Here is a 21,660-nt window from a genome sequence, read left to right on the forward strand (position 1 = left end):
AATTCCCGTTCTCGCCTTCCGGTCGGCGTGAGACTCCGGAAGTGACGCAAGTTCGGCGGAAATGCGGTTTCCTTGCTGATATGAAAAATGGCTGCTGCCAGTTTGGCTGTTTTCTGTAGGAGAGTCTCGGCTGCTCTGAAGGCTTCTACGTCGTTAATAAGTTCTCAAGCCCTTGCTAGCACAGGGTAAGTTATTTGAGGGGTAGGTCTGTCCACTTCCCCAACTTTGGAATTTGTTTGATTGTTGAGATGCTGAGAACGTTTAGGGCTGGAAAGGCCGCCTTGATGGCTAGGCGCGAGCCCATCTTCGTGAGGTGTCAGTGACCTTGGAGAAGTCTCCCATCTGCGACATGTACGTATCTTCCTCAAACATTTTGTTGCCACCTACTGTGGACCAGGCAGTTCTCAGGGTCTGTAGAAACCCAGTATTTGTTTAATTAAATGTGGAGATACAGAAGCATCCTCCTTGACTGGGTGAGTTTTTTTAAAAATTCACTGAAGAGCTTTTGGCTGTAGAACTGAGCGCTCTGTCAGGTTCGATGGCTTAAAAGGGGGGGAAGGGGATGTGTACTCCCAGAGCCTGTCAAAAAGAGGTGTTGAGTAAATTTTGAGTGACTAAATGAAAGCCGAGTGAACTGAAAGTCGCCTTGCAGGTGTGAGAAAAGAATATACGACAAACGGTGGTTATTTGTAGAAAGACCGCTTGTCTCCTGGACAGACAGATCATGTTTGACGTTAACCTGTACGATTACCTCCTTGTTATTAGCTTTTGTTTTTAATGAGTTGAATTTTACAAATTATTGGGTTTTTGGTGTTTTTTTTTTTTTCCCCCAAGAGGAAGTAATGTATGTGCTCTTTGAATTCAGCACTGTTACTGGGCATCTCTCAGCTATAATGTAATTCCTTGCGTTAACCTCAGAGATAAGCAGTGGTTTGGTTTGGTTGTTTTTTTTTTTTTTTTTTTTTTGCAGAGGTTCTGAGGCTGTAACTTGAAAAGTGGCAGACTTGAATCAATTGTCTCTTCCATCTCATCATCGTTTTTCCTTAAGAAATAAGTTTAGATTTTTATCATTACTATTAAGTTATCTGTTCATTTAGAGACACTTTGGAAAATAAGGGAAAGTGTTTTTGAAGAAGAGAGTAAATATCAACTATGATATTACCATTCAGAGATAAACAGGTTTTCTTCGTTTTCACTTTCAGAATATACACATACATGTAATTTTAAAATAAAGTCAGGATCATACTTACATACATGCATTTTTATATTTTACCCTTGTTTCGCCAACTTTTTTTTTCAATTTCAAACCAAAAGAAAAGTTGTAAAAGTAGTACAAAGAATAACCATATACTCTTCACTTACATTAATCACTCCCCAGTATTTTGTCACATTTTTTATTCTTTTTATATCCGTACTTTTATTCTTCTGAAATATTTGAGGCATGTCAAAATTGCAAGCATCATGACATTTCAGCATGAATTTCCTAAAAATAAGAAATATCTTAACCACAATACTAGAACGATCACACTGGGAATATTTTTCCTTTCTTTTTTATTCAGGGTTCAATCAGTGATCATTTATCATGTTAATTGTCATATCTTTTTAGTCTTCTTTAATCCAAAACAGTTTCTTTTTTTCTCTTTCATGTCATTAATGTTTTTTTTATCTTCAAATTTAAATTTATTAAGACATTCAGCTATGTCAGTCTACACCCAAATCTGCTACTAAAAATAAAGTCACATCCCACATTAGGAATACCAGGTTGAAAAACACTTTTTGAGCCAAGCCTATTGTATAAATAAATGATTAGTTTCTTTTCATATCAAAATTCCCATAAAAAATTACATTCCCCCCTCCCTAGTTCTACCTGTAGCCATGATGAATGTAAAAATTTAAATATGACACATCCTTGTCAAAGAAAAGGTGCAAAGTCTATTAACAGCTTTAAAAGTGGCGTTTGCAGAGTGTGATCATACATTATGTACTCATTCCCAAAGTGCAAATATTGCCATAATTTAACACTGCTTTGATTCAGTTGCTAAGAATTAAACATTACACAGGATTGGAAAGTACACTCGGGGCCTTTCTCTAATGTTTTTTAATAAAGTCAACCTTTTTAGAATATTCCTTCATTTGGATTTGTCTGCTTGTTTGTTCATGATTAGATTCAGGTTAGTTTTGGGAGGGGGGGTAGGAATACAGCACTTGTGATACATTTCATTATTGTTTTTTAAATTATTTCTCCAGGTCATTAAATATTGTTTACAAGTATGACTTTTAGATTGCTACATAATAAATTATCATACAGATGCACAATAATTATTTTAACCATTTCCAAGTTACATGTTTACATTATTGTCAGCTTTTTGTTATCATATATAATGCTTTAATAGACTTTTTAAAAGTCTAATTAGTTTCAGGTGTACAACATAATGATTTGATATTTTCATACATTTCAAAATGATCATCACAATAGACATTTTGATATATCAATTCCCGTACATGATCTTTTCTTTAGTTGAAATTTCTAAATCTAGTGGAATTACTGGCTTAAAGGAGGAAGCATTGGGCCTCAGATGTGTTGCAAAATTAAACTTCAGAATGCTTTTATCTACTTATATGCCCACCAGCAGCATATGAAGGAGCTAAAAATGTTACTGTAAAATATAATTATGTCAATATATTATCTCTGAAATTATGCTCTAAATTACAGGATAAATTACAGTATCTATATTAGGGATATTAAAAATAATTTCTAAAGCATTTTATGAGTTTATTGTTTCTTGTGCAGAATCCCCAAGTTGGTTTTTTGACATTGTAAATGGAGAAATGATCCCATTTATTGCCTATAAAATCCAGATGTCATGAAACTTTAATCACTTGTTCATATATGTTCAGTTGCAGGTTTTCTCTTAGTCTGTTGACTAAGAATACATCAGATGTCACATCTTTTCACCAGTGTAGATTACTTCATACCACATTGTCAAGGAGAGGACTGGAAGAATTTTTTGATGACCCAAAGAATTGGGGGGAAGAAAAGGTGAAATCTGGTGAGATATTTGGATTGATCAGTATTAAATATATTTATTAAACCTTCTATCATATTTGGATTACTTATCCAGTTTGGGAATTGCTTATGTTATTTCTTTTTTTAGTTCCTTTGGGAATGTCTGTTAGAGAAAAATAGAAGGAGAGTATAATAGTAAACTATTCTTTGGCAGGTTGACAAAAGGTTTAGAAGAGGAGTGGGTTGAAATTATTAACTGAAGTGAGGTTTGGGGTTTGTTTTAGATTTCACTTTTTTAGAGATAATTGAATATTAATTTATAAGAATAGTAAGTATTTTGACATTAGACTGAAAATATATTTTGTACAAATACTGAGATGTTTTGAATGCTATTGCTAGTCACATTACTAATATCTAACTTAATCACAATTAAGTCCTAATTATATATTGTACTATAGTATAAAAAGCTATTATATATTTTATAGATAAGGAAACAGGTTTAGAGAGATTAAGTAATTTGCCAAAGGACACGTAACTAGAAAATTATTTCACGTTATGAGTTTATCACTTTAATAGGAGCTTCATGGACCTGTCAGCAATTAAGGAACAAAAGTAATGAAGATTTACATAAACTTTGGTAAGTATACTGAGTACATTAACATCTAAGCGTTTGAGGCAGTTATAGTATAATAATGAAATATAAACTTTATCTGATGTAAGAAATTAAGTGAAATGATTTATAGTACTGTTGGTGATATATAAGATTATTAAAATTTTTATGAATACTCCAGAGGTTAAATTACATTATGAGAGATGTATCAGAGTTAGTTGGGAGTTTAGAAATTTTATTGTAACTGCTACCAGTCCTACTACCACTTTTATACTACCAATTTCGGGAAACTAATAAAACAGAATGGGGATTAATTGGTCACATGTCGGTCTTCTTACTTTTTATTATTTTGCATGGCCTGGAAGCTTTAACTTAATTACTTTGAGAAAGTATGTTGGAGGATGCACTTAATTAGAAATTTAGGTAGGTTTTGCTGGCAGGTTCTCCTGATGAATAAGAGTTGAGAGGATTTGAGACAGTTGATTTGTATATATACATATATTGAATATAAATTGAGGTATGATTGACATAACATTATATTAGTTTTGGATGTGCAGTGTAATGCTTCAGTATTTGTATGTATTGCAAAGTGGCCATAATAAGTCCAGTTAATTACTGTCACTGTACATAGTTAGAGAAATTTTTTTCTTTATGGTGAGGATTTTCAAGGTCCATTCTCTGAGGTACTTTCAATTATATGATATAGTATTACTAACTATAGTCACTTTTATAACTGGGAATTTGTACCTTTTGACCCCACCCCCACCCTCTGCATTCATTGACTATATTTAGCCTAAAGATATGTATGTTTGGACTGTACTGTGTTTTAGAAATTGGGAAGTTTCACACAAAACTAAGGACTTCTGGCTCTTCTTGAATAATCAGACCTGTGATGTTGCAGCACTGAACCTACATTCCTACATGTAGGTCCCCTGCATGGTGACACTTGGCTGGTCTAAATGAAGCGGTTCATACCACTTCTTACCCATCTTGTTCTTTCACCAGACCCCCTTCACTCAGCATTGCTGTTTGTCCAGGCACTGTAGTAGGCAGTTAAATGTTTACCCCTTGATTTAAAGAGTGGTTTGTCTTTCATGGCAGATTAAAGAACTGTAAAATGCTTATAAGATCACTAATACTACAGGCTTGTTCTTGTGATACAATAAGAAATAATAAACTTTGTCTTTTGTCTCTGATGCTTCACACATAGCTCCTTAATTCCTTGTAATTGCCTGAGTGATGTAAGTGTCTTTTGTTCTAATTAAACAACTCTTGGGTGAAGTGGGCTGGGAGGGCATTGTTGCACACCTTCAGGAAAGACCAAGGCATGATTAGAGGGTAAAGAATTCAGCCTCACCACCATGCCCACCTCGGGGGGGTGGCGGGGGAGGGACTAGAGATTGAGTTCAGTCACCAGTGGCCAGTGATTTAATCAATCATCCCCGCATGATGAGACCTTTATAGAAGACCCTGAACAACTAGGTTTGGAGAGCTTCCAAGCTGGTAAATACATGGAGGTTCTGGGAGGGTATTGTGCCCTGAAAAGGCAGGGTAGCTTTGCACCCCTTCTCCATATCTTGTCCTGTGCGTCTCTTCCACCTGGCTGTTTCTGAGTTGTATCCTTTATAATAAACCAGAGAGTAAAGTGCTTTGCTGAATTCTGTGAGCTGTTCTATCAAAATATCAAACCCAAGGAGAGGATTTTTGGAACCCCTACTTAGAGCAGGTCTGTCAGATATATGTAAGGCCTAGAAATCATTATTGGCATCTAAAGTGGGGCAGTCTTTTTTGTGGGACTGAATCCTTAGTTTGTGGAATCTGGCACTAACTTCAGGTAGTTAGTGTCAGAGGAGTTGGAAAAGTTGTCTTAGAAAAGACAGCATAAGAAGGAAAAATCCTCATTTGGTGTCAGATATGTAACACAGCACAACAGATTCATTATAAAAATGTGTTGTCTCACGGCGTGTTTACTGCCGCTTATTGGTAAGGGGATAGTTAAGGCGGTTTTAGTTCATCCTGGCGAAAACCAAATCATTTATCTTCTGCCACTTTTCTCCCTCCAAATTGTCTTCTTCCACACCAAAAAGTAGCCCAATTCTTTTGTGTCATGTTCTGTGCCCCCCACGTTTATTTCCTTTCTTCCAGCTCTGATTCTCAGTCAAACATAATTTATTCACAAAACTCACTCCCATTCAAGCTTTGCCACTTCGTGTTTTGATCTCAGTATTTGTGTTTGCTTAGGTTTTCTTTCCAGCCTAACTTATCCCATCTCTTTGATGCTTTCCCTGACTATCTTGGCCAGAAGGAATCTCATCTCTCCCACTTAACTCTCTGGTACTTGTTGTCTATACCACTCAAAACACCACCGCACATTACAGTCGTGGAGGGGGCATATGGGCTAAAAACAGGATGGACTTATACACGGGAGTTCACGATCTGACTTAGCTCAATTAGCTGCGTGCCCCCAAATACCTTACCTGTCTTAGCTTTAGTTTCTTCATTTAGAAAATGGAAATGATTCCAACCTCAGAATTATTGTGAGAATTTAGTGAAATAAATGTAGACAATGTGCTTAAAACAGGAGCTGAATAGGTGTTAGTTGCCTTCCATCTGCTCTCTCCACTTGGAATGTAGGGACTATACTTTATGCTTGTTTGTGACTCTTCTGGTACTTCCTTCATACAGTATGTGGCACTTGGAAAATCTAGTGAACAAATGAGTGAGACTAGATATAGCTTGTTTAAAGGGTTATTCTAAAGGACTTTTGAGTACAGATTATTAATTTTCATGTCAAAAGCCACAATTTTATTACTATAACCACAGAATAGCGTTACTAGTTCTGTTTTTCATATAGGTATGTTCTCCTGAAAGAAAGGAACATGCTCCTAACTCTAGAACAGGAAGCTAAGCGGCAGAGGCTGCCAATGCCAAGCCCGGAGCGCTTAGAAAAGGTGAGATTTATGGGAGTCTGGAGACTGCTGAGTGTGGGATAAAAGCTAAAAGGTGTGAGCATATCGTTCCTACAATTTTTGGCAAGTAGGTTTCTTTCTATTTCTGCTTGATTTTTAGGAAATCTACATCCTTAAGCAACTATTACTACTATCTAATTTAGAATATTTCCATCCTCCCAAAAGGAAATCTCAGACCCATCTTCAGTCATTCCCATTTCTACCTATAAGCCCCAAGTGTGCATGGACCTATCTTAGGTAAACCCCTAGGAGTAAACTTGCTGTGTTGTGTGCTAAATCCATGTTTAACATTTTAGGAAACAGTCCAACCATCTTCTAAAGTACCTGCACCATCTTAGATTTCTAGTTCTGGTTTAACTACTTCTGTACCAACTAGGTCAAATTTGTTTAATGCTTTTTTAATAATTGGTATACAAAACCTGTAACAGAAGTGTTATCATCATAACCATTTTTTAAAAATGTTTATCTATTTTTGCCTGCTCTGGGTCTTTGTTGCTGTGCAGGGATTTCTCTAGTTGCAGTACATGGGCGTCTCTCGGCTGCAGCTTCTCTTGTGGCGGAGCACGGGCTCTTGGGCACGTGGGATTTGGTACTTGTGGCGCATGGGCTTAGTTGCTATGCAGCATGGGGGATCTTCCCCGACCAGGAATCAGACTAGTGTCCATTGCGTTGTTGCAGGGCAGACTCTTAACCACTGAACCACCAGGGAAGCCCCATCTTAACCATTTTAATTAATAAGTTTTTAAATTATAGTTAATTTATAAAATTGTTTCAGGTGTACACCATAGTGATTCAGTTTTTTATATATATATATATATACACATCCACCCCCACCCCCAGATTGCTTCCCATTATAGGTTATTACAGAAATTGAACATGGAGAAGGAAATGGCAACCCACTCCAGTATTCTTGCCTGGAAAATCCCATGGACAAAGGAGCCTGGTGGTCTACAGTCCATAGGGTCGCAAGAGTCGGACACAGCAACTAAACCAGCACCACCAATTTGTTTTTTGGAACTAAAAGTGTCCATCAAAGGGACAACACTTCAAAGATTTAATTGGAAAGTGTTTTAAATTGGCTTTTTTAAATGATGGAGAGAGAGAGACAGACAGAGGTCTCCATCAGTAAGTCTCACCTAATGAGCAATAGAGGTTTTCTGGGCAAAGTCTCTGTAAATAGTAGCTTCATTTGTTACCTAAAATACCATTGCGTTTAATGGTGTAAAGATTGTATTTTATTTTCAACCAAACTTTATAGTTAATGACTAGAACTAATATTAACAATTGACATTAAATATTTTTCTGGAATTTAAAGAATGCCACTGTTAAAAGAATAGCCTATTAGTTGGTTTTCAATATTTAACCAAAGACATAAAATAAATCTAGATGAAGGCAAAAGAAAAAAAGAAATTGAACATAATTACCTGTGCAAGACAGTAAATCCTTGTTGCTTATCTATTTTATGTATAGTAGTTTTTGTCTGTAATTCCTTATGCCTTATTTACTCTTCTCCCCACGCCTTCTCCTCTTTGGTAAGCATAAGCTTGTTTTCTATGTCTGTGAGTGTGTTTCTGTTTCATATTAGAGTCATTTGTATTATTTTTTAGATTCTACATGTAAGTGATATCTTAATATTTATCTTTTTCTAACTTGACTAAGTATAATATTTCCTAGGTTCATCTATGTTGCTGTAAATTACAGTATTTCATTCTTTATTGTGTCTGAGCAATATTCCATTGTGTTGTTTGTATGTGTATACACGTATATCACATCTTCCTAAGCCAGTTGTCTGTTGATTGGCACTTCAGTTGTTTCCATGTCTTGACTGTTGTAAATAGTGCTGCTGTGAACATTGGGATGCCTGTATCTTTTCAAATTATAGTTCTTTTTTCTGGAAATATACCCAGGAGTGGGATTGCTGGGTCCTATGGTAGTGCTGTTTTTAGTTTTTTTAGGGAAAATTATTTTCCTTAGTGGCTGTACCAGTTTACAGTCCCACCAAGAGTTTTGAAGGGTTCCCTTTTCTCTACACCCTCTCCAGCATTTATTGTTTGTAGGTATTTTGATGGTAACCATTCTGGCCAATGTGAGGTGATACCTCCTTGTGATTTAGGCTTGCGTCTCTGTAGTCATTAGGGATGTTGATCATCTTTTCATGTGACTGTTGGTCATCTGTATGTCTTTGGAGAAATGTCTGTTTAGGTTTTCTGCCCATATTTTGATTGGGTGGTTTTTTTTTTTCGATATTGAGTTGTGTGAGCTCTTGTGTATTTTGGATATTAACTTCTTGTCAGTCCCATCATTTACAAATATTTTCTCTGGTTCCATGTGTTGTCTTTTCATTTTGTTTATGGGCAAAAGCTTTTTGCTGATTTGCTGGGCAAAACTTTTACATTTGATTATGTTCCGTTTGTTTATTTTTGCTTTTATTTCGTTTGCCTTGGGAAACTGACCTAAGAATACATTGCTACAATTTAGGTCTGAAAACATTTTGCCTGTGATCTCTTCCAGGAGTTCTATGATGTCATGTCTTTTATTTAGGCCTTTAAACCATTTTGAGTTCATTTTTTTATACAGTGTACTTTTCATATGGTGTATGAATTCTTTTAGTTTTTGCTACTTTTCTGAGAAATTCCTTCTCTTTCTATTCTAAATGAGTCTTGCAGGGTGGAGTATCTAGGTTGCAGGATTTTCACCTTTCAGGGCTTGAGTATATCGTGCCACACCCTTCTGGAGCTCCGTGACTTTTTGAGTAACTGACTTTTCTCTTGCTGCCTTTAAAATTCTTTAAGTTTTGCCATTTTAATTATGGTATGTCTTAGTTTGGGTGTGTTTGGGTTCATCTTGTTTAGGACCCTCTCTCTATGCTTCCTGTACCTTGATATCTGTTTCGTTCTTTGGGTTTAAGAAGTTTTCAGTCATAATTTCTTCAAATAATGTTTTTTGATTTCTTTCTCCCTGTCTGTTTGCAGAATCCCTGAATCTGTTAGGATTCAGAATCCCTGTTATGCACATAGTTGGAACACTTTATGATCATCCCATAGACCTCATAATGTTGCTTTCATTTTTTTCATTTGTCTTTCTGTCTGCTGTTTTGATTGGGTGATTTCCATTATTCTGTCTGTCTTGGCAGATTTCCCAGCAGGCTAGAGGGCTTGACTGCTCATGTAGGACCCTAGGACTGGCATGGGAGTGCCCAAATTGTGGGTTGATCACTCCCTCTCCAGGTTGAGGGTCTGCCCATGTGGACCTTCTGTTCCTTACAGATCCCTCCCAGTAGCACAGATACTGGACCTGATGCCTTCTCCCTGTTTACATGGAGATCTTATGGGCAGCTTTGGTTGTACAGGAGATCTGCCAGTTTCCAGTTAGTTTTCTGTGAGAATTGTTCCGCATTATGTGTTTGTTGGGGGAGAGGAGCTCCACTTCCTCCTCCTCCATTATCTTGATTCCCTTCCTGTAGTTCAGCAATATTAAGTACTTTCACATTACTCTGAAAAGGTCAACTGTTATTTAAGTTAGGTTTTCTTCATCATTAAAAAGAAATCATTCAGTGTCTTTATTTCCATTCCTTGAAGTAGTCAATCCTGTGTATTTCCTGTATATCCATCAGAATTTTCCTCTGCATATAGAAATGTGCCTGATTATTTTTATTTACATATATTTGTTTATATTGTATATAATCTTCTGAGACTTACATCTTCTACTTACTAATATATTTTAGAAATTTTCCCACATGAGTAAATGCAGATCTGCAATTATTTCTTCCGTGTAGAGGTTTTATGTTTTATTTAGTTAGATTTGTTTGTTTATCCATAGAGCACTTTCAAAGTCAGCTCTTTATTGATGTTTTTTCCATTCCATAGTAAGTCAGTCAGTGAGATTAGAACCCAGCTTTTTGTAATTGCTTCAGTCTTGCTTCCTAACCTCAACTGCTTCAGGCTTCTTTCCCCACGCTGCTCACCACTGTTAGGATCTGGGTATCTCTGCAGAGAGTCAAAGAAGGGGTGGGATAAAATCTCAGTTATTTACCCTAATTATGGAGAAGTTTAATCTGCCTTTATAAAAATTGAGTTGCGTCATATTTTGGGTTTTTTAAACTTTATTTTGTTAAAATATGAGACTGACAGAAAAATTATGAGAACAATACGAAAAGGCGTCCTTCAGCCAGATTCCCTGTGTGGATACTTAACCACGTTTGCTTTATCCTTCTCTGCCTCCTCTCTACAAAGATAAATTTTCCCTCAACTGTTTGAGAATAAGTTCTATATGTTATATCCCTTTACCTGTAGGTATTTAAGTGTATATTGCCCCACCCCCCAGAAAAGGATATTTCCTTACATAACCACTGTACAGTTTTCAAAATCAGGAAATTAACATTGATATAATACTATACAGATCTTATTGAAATTTCATGTTATCCCAATATATCCTTTATAGCAAAGAAAATCCTGACTGATGTGTTTTCAGTTTTGTCTCTTTAATATCCTTTAATCTGATAACTCAGTCTTTGTGTTTCATGACATTGACATCGTTGAAGAGAATGGGCCAATTTGGGCTTGTATGGTATTTCTCATGATGATAATCATGATTGGCAGGAATATCATAGATGTGATGCTGTATTCTTCACAGTGCATCAGGTGAGGAGGCATGCAGTGTTGATACATTCTGTTATTGAAGTTCTTAGCATTAGTAGTTTGGTTATTGTGGTGTTAGGTTTCTTCACTGTAGTTACTGATTTTTCTTTTGAGAACATATAAATCCTCAAACTTGTACTCATTGTTTTTAGCATCCTTTAATGATGATTTCATGCCTCAATCAGTTACTACTATGATGTTTGCTAAATGGTGATTGTCTAATTTTACTGTTCATTCTACATTGTTAGTTAGCTCTCTTCTGTAAGGAAGGACTTTTCCTTTTCTCCATTTCTTCCTTTCCCTTTTTTTCTTGATTCATGGATTCCAACCTGATTCAATGAGTTAAAATCCTTTAGTATCATCACTCGAGATTTGGCCAGTGTGGGTTCCTTCAAGTTGGCCTCTGTGTTCTCATCAGTCTTTGATGAGGAATAGCAGGATATGCTGGATTCATCTTGTACTTTTTCTGCCCCAACCCTGGAATCAGCCATTTTACAGAGGAACCCTGCTGCCTTTGAATGGAAAATGGTATATTTAGAAACTAAGGTGTCTTGAGTTGTGGTACATGTTTTCATTGCTGCAAAACATTGGTAAAGCAATGTGATTTTATTTTTAGGTATGTTTGCCAACTCTGCTTTTAAGGAAGGTTATGCTTCAGAGACTCTTTTAAAGTGTATTGGCTGTTTATAAATGGCTCATTGTTGAATGGAAAAACTGCTAGAATGGTGCTGTTCTGAGACTTAAACTTCAATAGTAGACGATCCCCTCTCCTTGCTTTAAAAGATATATTTTAGAGGTGAGCCTCAGCCCAGTAGATCATATGTACTGTATTTTCTTAATGAGTAGAATTTAAAATAATAAAAGTTTTCTCCAGATAAACTGAAAGTGATTATAATTTTCAACATCAAATATATGCAATTTTCTCAGTACTTTTGTGACATACTACTAATGAAAATTTATCAAGAAAAATTTTAAAAGAATTCTGCTCAATTTTAAGATATAAGTTGAAACTTTGGAACTATACAAGGATACTCTTGCCTCTGGGAAAGTTATAAACTAGAAAGGAAAGCTCTTTGAGAGTGACTTTTTTGAATGAGGTGTATCTAATTGATACTTTTGATTTTCTTTCTCATCTCTTAGCATTAACATGAATAACTGGATGTTAGCTCTGTGTTCTTGCAGCCGTTTATTTTCTGTCTGTGTGAGCTAACGTTAGATTTCAGTTAGGAACCTCGGCTCCGACCTTGGGCAGACTCTAATGTAGTCGGTCGGTGGCCAGGTTTACTGAGTGCCTGAGGGTCGGAGACTTTGCATTAGGCTCTGATCACTGTGGTCCCTTTGCTCTTCTAAGTTTGTCCTCAAAATAGGATTTGTTGTTCTTACCCATCTTTTATTTCTCATGAATTTTGTAGAAAATCATATTGTCGAAAGGCAGTAGCATGTGGATTCAGCTATTCAGTGTGGCTTTGAGTCAAGCAGGTCAAAATATCTGTGTCTGAGTGTTTGGGACACAAATGACTAGGCCAGAACATAGGTTTTAATATTTTAAAAGTCACTGATTGTTATCATTTTGTAATAGGTCATTGAGTTTTGAGATGATGAGTCAAATTGGGTCTCCAAAAGGAATCTGTGCAAGTGTATCCTACTCAAAAAAAGTAACATATGGAAATTTGAGCATCATGGCATCCGGTCCCATCACTTCATGGCAAATAGATGGGGAAACAGTGGCTGACTATTTTTCTGGGCTCCAAAATCACTGCAGATGGTGATTGCAGCAATGAAATTAAAAGACGCTTACTCCTTGGAAGGAAAGTTATGACCAACCTAGACAGCATATTAAAAAGCAGAGACATTACTTTGCCAACAAAAGTCCGTCTAGTCAAGGCTATGGTTTTTCCAGTGGTCATGTATGGATGTGAGAGTTGGGACTATAAAGAAAGCTGAGCACTAGAGAATTGATGCTTTTGAACTGTGGTGTTGAAGACTCTTGAGAGTCCCTTGGACTGCAAGGAGATCCAACCTGTGCACCCTAAAGGAGATCAGTCCTTGGTGTTCATTGGAAGGACTGATGTTGAAGCTGAAACTCCCAATACTTTAGCTACCTCATGCAAAGAGCTGACTCATTGGAAAAGACCCTGATGCTGGGAGGGATTGGGGGCAGGAGGAGAAGGGGACAACAGAGGATGAGATGGTTGGATGGCATCACCGACTCGATGGACATGGGTTTGGGTAAACTCTGGGAGTTGGTGATGGACAAGGAGGCCTGGCGTGCTGTAGTTCATGAGGTCGTAAAGAATCAGACACAACTGAGCGACTGAACTGAAACTAAACTTTAAAAAAAAGTTACAGAAAGTAGTACTACAGACACCTATATGTATGCATACCTAAACCAAAAATATTTTTAGAAAATATTTGACAGAATGGTTCTTTGACAGAAAGATTCATTGTAGATTTTCTGTAGCATAGTCTTTATGTGTTCTCTTTCTTTGGAATTCTGTCCTGGATGATTGTTGAAATTGTATTTTTGTATTCTTTTCTCAGGTAGTAGATTCCATGGATGCATTAGATAAAGTTGTCCAGGAAAGGGAAGATGCCCTCAGACTTCTTCAGACTGGTCAAGAAAAGCCTAGACCTGGTGCTTGGAGAAGAGACATCTTTGGAAGAATCATCTGGTACATAGTAGCTCTTCTGAGATGAGAGTGAAGTCCCATGCCTCATCCTCTAGCCAGTATCTTTTAAGAATATTTAGATACATTAGAGATGTATCTAATATAAATAGAGGTTCCCAGATCCCTTTGGAACTTCAGGATATGAATGAAGGTAGCTTTGTCTGGTATCCCTTGGCATCCCATTACCATGATTCAGTTATTTATAGTTTCTTCATAGGAATGATTCTTAATCTTATGTGAATCATATGACCTTTGGAGAATCTGATGAAAATTATAGATCCTGTCCCCAGAAAATGTTACATATGCACGTGTAATTTCAGAGAGTTATAAATCCCATGAAGCTCATTTTAGGACACACCTATCCTCTTTGCCCATTAAGAACCTGAACCTGAAACTATTTTAAGAAGTTCTTGAGGAATAAGACCATGTGGACCAATCTCAAGTTTGCCCCATTGCCCTTAGGATAAACCCTAGTCCAAATGTTGAAACAGTTTATTTTCATTACATCTTTCCATTTCTGTGACATCTTGTCTCCTGGGTCCAATTCCAAAGTCCTGTCAGACTTTGGGAAAGGATCTGGTAATAAACATTCACACTGAGCTATGAGAAATTGAGAAGACCCAGTGTATTCTCTCTTCTAGGGGCTTATTTGCATTTTGGTTGAACTGCCGAAAGGAGGCATCATTAGAAATTTAAACATCAGTTAGCAAGATGAGGAAGGAATTTTGGGTGGTTGGAGACCTTCTCTGTACTCTTGAAATTACACTGCATAATAGTGGTTATGCATTTGGTATATTTATTTTTTTAATTAACTAATTTTATTTTTGTCTGAGCTGGGTCTTCTGTTGCTTCGCATGGACTCTGGTTGCGACGAGTGGGGCTGCCCTCCGTTGCAGTGCTTGGCTTCTCATTGCGGGGCCTCTTGTCGCAGGGCCCAGGCTCTGGGCACTCGGCCTTCAGGAGCGGCGGCTCGCAGGCTGAATGTGGGCTCGGTAGTCACGGTGCACAGGCTTAGTTAGTTCTACATCGGGAGTCCTCCTCCCCGGCCAGGGACCAAGCCTGTGGCCCCTGCATTGCAGAGTCCTGGGAGATTCTTTTAACTCCATGTCATTCTTTTAATGGAGTTTGTGGTAATGGGGCTGCTTGGAGCCAAATTTAGGTCAGTGGTTGTGTGATCCAGTGCAGAAAAGAGAGGAATTGCCAAAACATCTGTCTAAGAACTTTGATCTATTTTCTACAAAAATTTTTTGGGATTAATCCAAGCTGAGGTCAGATAGAAAGGGTGAGGATGGGGGAGAGAAAACAGTCAATTTTAGAATCTGTAAGAGTGCTAATCTTGTTAAAGTTTAAAAGTTCTTGCTTTTTAACTTTTCTGGAGTTAAAGTAGTCAACAAAGCAGTTATGTCGTCTTATTAACCAATGTAGCTTATCAAAATCAAACATTACAATTCCAAAAGATTGGTTAAATGCCCTGAAGTTAGTCCTTCTGTTACTTTTTTAATTGAAATATTTTCCAATGTTGTCGTATGAATTCACAATTTCCTTTTTTCCCATTTAGCATTATTTTTTAGGTTTTGTTATGTTGAGGCATATATAAGTAGATAACTAAATCACTTTGTGCAATTTGTGTACATTTTAAAATCATAAAATGTATACATGTGAGTATCAGTGTTTCAAATTATATGTGTACATATATAAAGTTAGTACACACATATATATATGTAGGAAAATTACAAAATATATCTGGTAATGATACACTCCAGTTTATGACTAGAAGCTATTGTGAAAGTAGAGAACTTAAGTTGTGTCTTTAAACTTTTATATGTTATTTTTAAAAGAGTGATCTGAAGCAAACATTGCAAAATATTAATGTTTGCAGTTTTGCAGTAGCTTCATGAGTGTCTGATATCTCTTAGTTTAGAATACTTCATAATGTAAACTGTATAAAAATTTTAAAATCTTTAAAAAGCCAATTACATCTCATTTTATTGAAAACATATCTAGTCCAAAGAAGGCTAAATCTGTAAAAAGTGAAAATCTATTGCATGTTTTCTGTAGGGTGACACCTTTCTGTTTTCTTGACAGGCACAAGTTCAAGCAGTGGCCTATACCTTGGTACCTAAATAAAAGATATAATAGGAAACGATTTTTTGCAATGCCCTACGTGGAACGCTTTGTCAGGTGAGCACAAGTACCCTTAGTACTAAAACATATCTTTACATCAGATGGTGTGTTAAGCTTTTATAGGACTAATACATGTTCATTGTGGAAAAGCTAGAAAAATCGGTAAAAAAAAAAAAGTCTTACATAATTTCACCATCCAGAAATAGCTGCTGCTAACATTTTAATATATATCCTTTCAGAAGTTTGTCTTTCTCTTCATCAATATATGTAAGTAGTTGTTTAAATCTTTGTTCCATACACTTCAGCTGCATAGACTGTGAGCTTATGTTATTGCAGGAATGATGAAATGAGAGGGGGTTTGGGTGAGGAAAGAAGCCTGTCGTAGTATACCTGAATTCATGTTATCCTGTAGAATGGTGATTTCCAGATCCTTTGCATAGCAGGTTTGTTACTGAACAGGGAGAAGTAGGGCTTCTGTTGTAGTAGAGGAGTGGAGTGGTTACCTGAGTGAAATGGTTACAAGCTGAGAACTATAAAAACAAGATTTTTAGAAACAGCTATTTGAAAACCCTGGATCCACATCCAACAGACAGAAGCCTGAGAAGAATTTTAATCCCCAGAATTGGAACTGAACGGGAAAACAATTGCCAGTGTGTGCTTTCTGGGGTCAGGATGCCACTTAACATCCAGGGTTGTGGCTGCAGAAACAAGGTGGGGGAAATTGCCTGGTTACTGGCTAAAGGTGCTACAGATCAGAATTCAAGGCAGAAAAGCAGCTGGAAATTTAAGGGGAAAATCCTAGCAGCACAAGAACCACAGCTTTTAACGACTGCCTTAGATAATGCAGCTACCTTTCAGTATTAATTCTTTTAAAGACTAATTTTTTCCTCTCAAAGCTTGTTTCCATAATGAAAAAACAAAAGGACCTTTAAAAGCATAACCTTGCTAGCATGTGAGATGAGCACAATTGTACAGTAGTTTGAACATTCTCTGGCATTGCCCTTCTTCAAGATCGGAATGAAAACTGACCTTATCCAATCTTGTGGCCATTGCTGAGTTTTCCAAATTTGCTGACATATTGAGTGCAGCACTTTAACAGCATCATCTTTTAGGATTTTAAATCGCTTATCTGGAATTCTGTTACCTCCATTAGTTCCTAGAAATGCTCTATATTCAGTGATTTAACTTCCTACAAGGGTGTCTCCAGAATTTGTCCTTCCTACTCTGTTTCTGCCTTAGTGCAATCTGTCTTCATCAAATTGAATTAGTGAACATTCTCAAGAATAGTAAACCTTGCATAGGAGTCTCAAGAAGGCAGGGATATATGTATAGTTGTGGCTGATTTTCATTGTTGTATGGCAGTTGAAATTCAATGCCTGTCTCTTAACTGCATTGTTATATTTCAGTTTAAATACAATAGAGGCCTGGCATCCATGAATTTATCATTTGCAGTTTTGCTGATTTCAGAATGACTCTAGAAGTCAACATTTTAGCTGAGGCATGAAGGCCTAATGCCCCAGGATGCTGATAGGTAGAGGCCAGTTTGGTGGCAAGTCCAAGGAGCAGTAAGCATCATCTCTCAGCATGGTTTTATTCTCTCAGCATAGGGGAAATGATGCTGGATTGGGTGCTGTTTGAAATTAGGGAGTTTCTAAATGCCTCAGGATGTAGGACATAAAAAATATCTAATGTATTCATATTTAATGTATTCAATAAAATTACATTATTTCTAAAATAAAGGAGAAAGCCCATTTTGTTGCAGACTCATGAGATCTGTTCTTACTTTCCAGTCAGAAAGTAGCATAGAGAATTGGTGTAGGGTTATAAATGCAGTTAATTTCTTTGGCCGCACCAAATGGCATTTGGGATCTTAGTTCCCCAAATCGAACCTGCAATGGAAGCACAGTCTTAACCACTAGACCTCATGCTTATCTTTGACTTGTGTAGGTTTACAATGGTTATTCAAGCTTAATAATAAACATAACACACCTAATACAGAGATTGGCATGACTGAAGTCTTTAAGTAATTGATTTGGACGTATGTTGACAGTACCAAGTAACAGGGAAATCATTTTGCATAAATTGCTGTTATGCTTTTATTTTCCTAGATTGAGAATTGAGAAACAAGCCCGCATCAAAGCAAGGAAGATAAGTTTAGCACGAAAGAAAGAAAAGTTTCTTCAGAAAAAGTTTCCACATCTTTCTGAAGCCCAGAAGTCAAGTGCTGCCTAAGATAACTTAACCATAATTTACTATTTTGTTTTTCTTGGATTATAGTCCACATACAAAAGTAAATACTAAGTGGTTTATAAATAACTTGGGTTTTTAGTCAAAGGACTGTCGGCTGTTTTAAGAGTTATTATGGCATGCTAATTTTGGAAGTGGTCAAAATCAATATAAAGTTCAGATTAAATTTCCATTTTATAAATTCTGTGTCTAAGCAGACTCTTAATTAACTGCCTGCATCTTAGAGTGGGAAAGTGATACCAACTGCTTTAACAAATAGGCAAGAAGGTAATTTTGAAATTCAGGTAACCTTACCTATTATTGTTACTAGATATGAAGGAGCTGTGAATTCAGTGGGCACTTCCATTCAAAACAATGATAAACACATTTAGTATTTAAAGTAGCAAGTTACAACACAGCAGTCCAAAAAAATATTTCTGGAATGGCTAGTAATTTTTATTTAATTTTAAAAGCCTAATGTAAAAAGCATAGGCAGTAAGTTTTACTAGTCAATAAAAAGCAATTCTACCAATCCACTGGTAATATACTAAACAGAGTTGTAAAGCATTTTACTGAAAGCAAAATATTTAGAGAAAATAGACATTTATACAAAATTATAAAATGCTTGTAATAAGAATAAGTGCATTTCAAGGAAAGCACAAACTTATTTTAATTTATAGAACCAGTTAAAGCCTTAAAAAATTTAAGTGGAATTGAAATATGCAAAAATGTATAAACATTCTACAAAAGATGGTTGTTCTTTTCCTGAGTATACTAAAGCTATGAAACATAAGGTGACATAGAAGGTAGAGGTTTGGGAACTTATCAAGGGCATTTCCTTTCTACACACTGCTTCCCTCCTTCTTCATATTCTTGTTTGGAAATCCACATCTGCTGAAAGGTGCCCTGTGAAAGGAAAGAAAAAAATCACATATATACCTATTGGGAATAAAATTTTTTAATATCTTCATTTTCACAATTCTGAATCTTTTAAGAGCTCTTATACTGCTAAGTCACTTCAGTCGTGTCGAACTCTGGGCGACCCCATAGATGGCAGCCCACCAGGCTCCCCCGTCCCTGGGATTCTCCAGGCAATACTGGAGGGGGTTGCCATTTCCTTCTCCAATGCATGAAAGTGAAGTCGCTCAGTCGTGTCCGACTCTTAGCGACCCCATGGACTGCAGCCCACCAGGCTCCTCCGTCCATGGGATTTTCCAGGCAAGAGTACTGGAGTGGGGTGCCGTTGCCTTCTCTGTAAGAGCTCTTATACCTCTCCCCAAATAGTACTCAAATTACACCCTTCTTATTTCTGCCCTCTAGAATACCCAAAGACACTAGTTTTACCTAAGTTTACATAGGATATTAAACCTTTCTATACTGTCTTGAGGACTTAGAAAATGCTGAGAAAGGAAGGTGAAGAGTTTCGCTCTGATGGCTTGGTTAATGGCAACAGCAGAAATTGTTGCAAGGCTTGATCCTAGTACAGTATTTACGCAATGAACGGTAACATTTAAAGTCAGACTAGGATAAAGTTTGGCCAGTACACAAACGACAGTACACATGCACTATACGAAATAAACAGAAGGTGAGAGAAGGAAGAGGACCAAAGGAGGAAGGGTCCTGGACTACATTACTATTAAGACGTGTAAGCAGGAGAAATCCGTTCCCTGTGATTACTCAAGTGGATTCGTACGTATTCAGTTTTGAACTAAGATCTATTAAGAGACTAGAAATAAAACATAGACCAGAAATATATAAATGGGCAGTTAAAAACATTTAATAGTTAATAGGTTTTAAAAAATATTTAGCGTTAAGTACTCATTTACTTTGGCTGCTCTGAGATGAAGGGGAAATTTTCTAAATTTAGGGTACAGGTAAGTTTAAGAATTTCCTCCTGATTTCAAGGTAGGAAGCCAGTTTTAGCAACATGCAAACCTTAATACCGTGACTTCACCATCTGCCCCAGGAACCAATTCTGACTTCTACCTCGGCAACAGGGCAGGGAACAACCAGAATCCAAGAAGAATGATTTAATTTTAAGTGGGCTGCAGGTAAGTCCTGACCAGTGCCCATGTGTGAGTACTGTTAGAAGAGGCATGAATAAATTAACAGATTCCCACCTTGGAGAGGGAAACTAATCAGATTGACAATACCCACTAATAAGGCGATGAGGCATTTCTGTCATTTCATAATAGGTAAAACTAGCATCAGGTCTTCTACAAATGTGATATATAAAATGCAAAGATAATGATGCATAGGAATTATTTTAGTCTTTTTACTAAATTTAGTATTTTAAGTGATACATTCAAATTAAATAAGAATCTTAAACTAGTTTGCGAAGTAGTTTATCTACTAACCAAAGAAGCTAGAATGGAGCCACCGATCCATGAACTAAACCTCCGTTCCACTGTCGTATTATTTGCAATCAGTTTCAACCGCATACTCTAAAAACAGAAAGGGAAGAATACGTATTAGTGTTATCAAATAGAACAAGGGCCTCAACTTAGGAAATTCAATTTTGATGACTTTTTAGTGGCTCTGGTTCAAGCACTAATTATACATGATTATTTTGTAGTAGCTAGGTTAATAATAGGCATAGGTTGAACCACTGTATAGGATTTTAAAGTACTTTGTCTTGTGAAATTTAATAAATTCATATAAACCTTAGAAAACTGCATGCTAGAGAGTATTCAGAATTTCATCTTAAAACAGCAATATGCATTTGAACACTTACTGTATATCAGGTAGTGTTATATAACCATGTTTTTATGGCTCAGCACTACCCCTCTCTCACTTCCTGTATGGAGAGATCTCCCCCCTACCTAGGAATTTGCTTCTGCGGATAGTTCTCAGATTGTTGACACTTACCAATTACTCTATATGTGAACATTCAGTTTGAGTCTGTATGCAGTAGGGGTGGAGTATGTAGAATGGGAAGGAGGGGTGCTGGAAGCAGAAGGGGTGAACATGGGGTTTTGTAGGTGAGGAACTGGTCAAATCCTATTACAATGGATTTCATTAAATTTTAATTGCCTCCTAAAAGACAAGGATAGTATCTTAACTGGTCTTGATCAGACCTTGGACAGCCCATGTCTATATTCATTATTCTGGGACCTTCTATGAAATCTAAAGTACTATAATCAAGGTATATTCCAGGTCAGTCTGGATCTCCAAAAATGTAAGGAGATGTCAATCTTGTGCCTTTATCAATACTTAAATATAAAAATTGTGGCATATGTAAAACATTCAAATATACAGATTCTCTAGATTCTGTTAGGGCCTATGTAACCTCTAATAAGTTTTTAAAATGTATTTATTGCAGAATACCTTACAAAAAACGTACCTGATGGATGTTTAAAAATCTAAAAATTCCTCTGTTACTAATGTACAGTGTACACTACCTTCTTTCTAAACCAGA

General features: G+C 36.7%; 2 protein-coding genes across 3 annotated transcripts in view; one reads left to right on the forward strand and one right to left on the reverse strand.

Moving 5' to 3' along the window:
- Positions 1 to 50: 50 nt before the first annotated feature.
- On the forward strand, positions 51 to 18,444 carry MRPL47 (mitochondrial ribosomal protein L47). Its single transcript, XM_020879180.2, has 7 exons — positions 51 to 185; positions 2,899 to 3,050; positions 3,584 to 3,644; positions 6,472 to 6,568; positions 13,765 to 13,895; positions 15,978 to 16,073; positions 18,125 to 18,444. Exons 1-7 carry the CDS (start codon positions 88 to 90, stop codon positions 18,246 to 18,248), a joined length of 759 nt encoding a protein of 252 aa, XP_020734839.2. The 5' UTR covers positions 51 to 87; the 3' UTR covers positions 18,249 to 18,444.
- ACTL6A (actin like 6A) overlaps positions 18,088 to 21,660 on the reverse strand; it is a 28,448-nt gene continuing 24,875 nt past the window's right edge. For both annotated transcript variants that reach the window (XM_020879177.2, XM_070466367.1), the window contains exons 13-14: positions 20,600 to 20,686; positions 18,088 to 19,148 (exon numbers count right to left, since the gene is read on the reverse strand). In XM_020879177.2, coding sequence (XP_020734836.1) covers positions 19,068 to 19,148; positions 20,600 to 20,686 — 168 coding nt within the window. In that variant the 3' untranslated portion in view covers positions 18,088 to 19,067. The remainder of the gene's footprint in view (positions 19,149 to 20,599; positions 20,687 to 21,660) is intronic.

This window comes from Odocoileus virginianus, chromosome 4 (genome assembly GCF_023699985.2).
Source record: "Odocoileus virginianus isolate 20LAN1187 ecotype Illinois chromosome 4, Ovbor_1.2, whole genome shotgun sequence".
In the NCBI taxonomy this organism is placed as follows: Eukaryota; Metazoa; Chordata; class Mammalia; order Artiodactyla; family Cervidae; genus Odocoileus; species Odocoileus virginianus.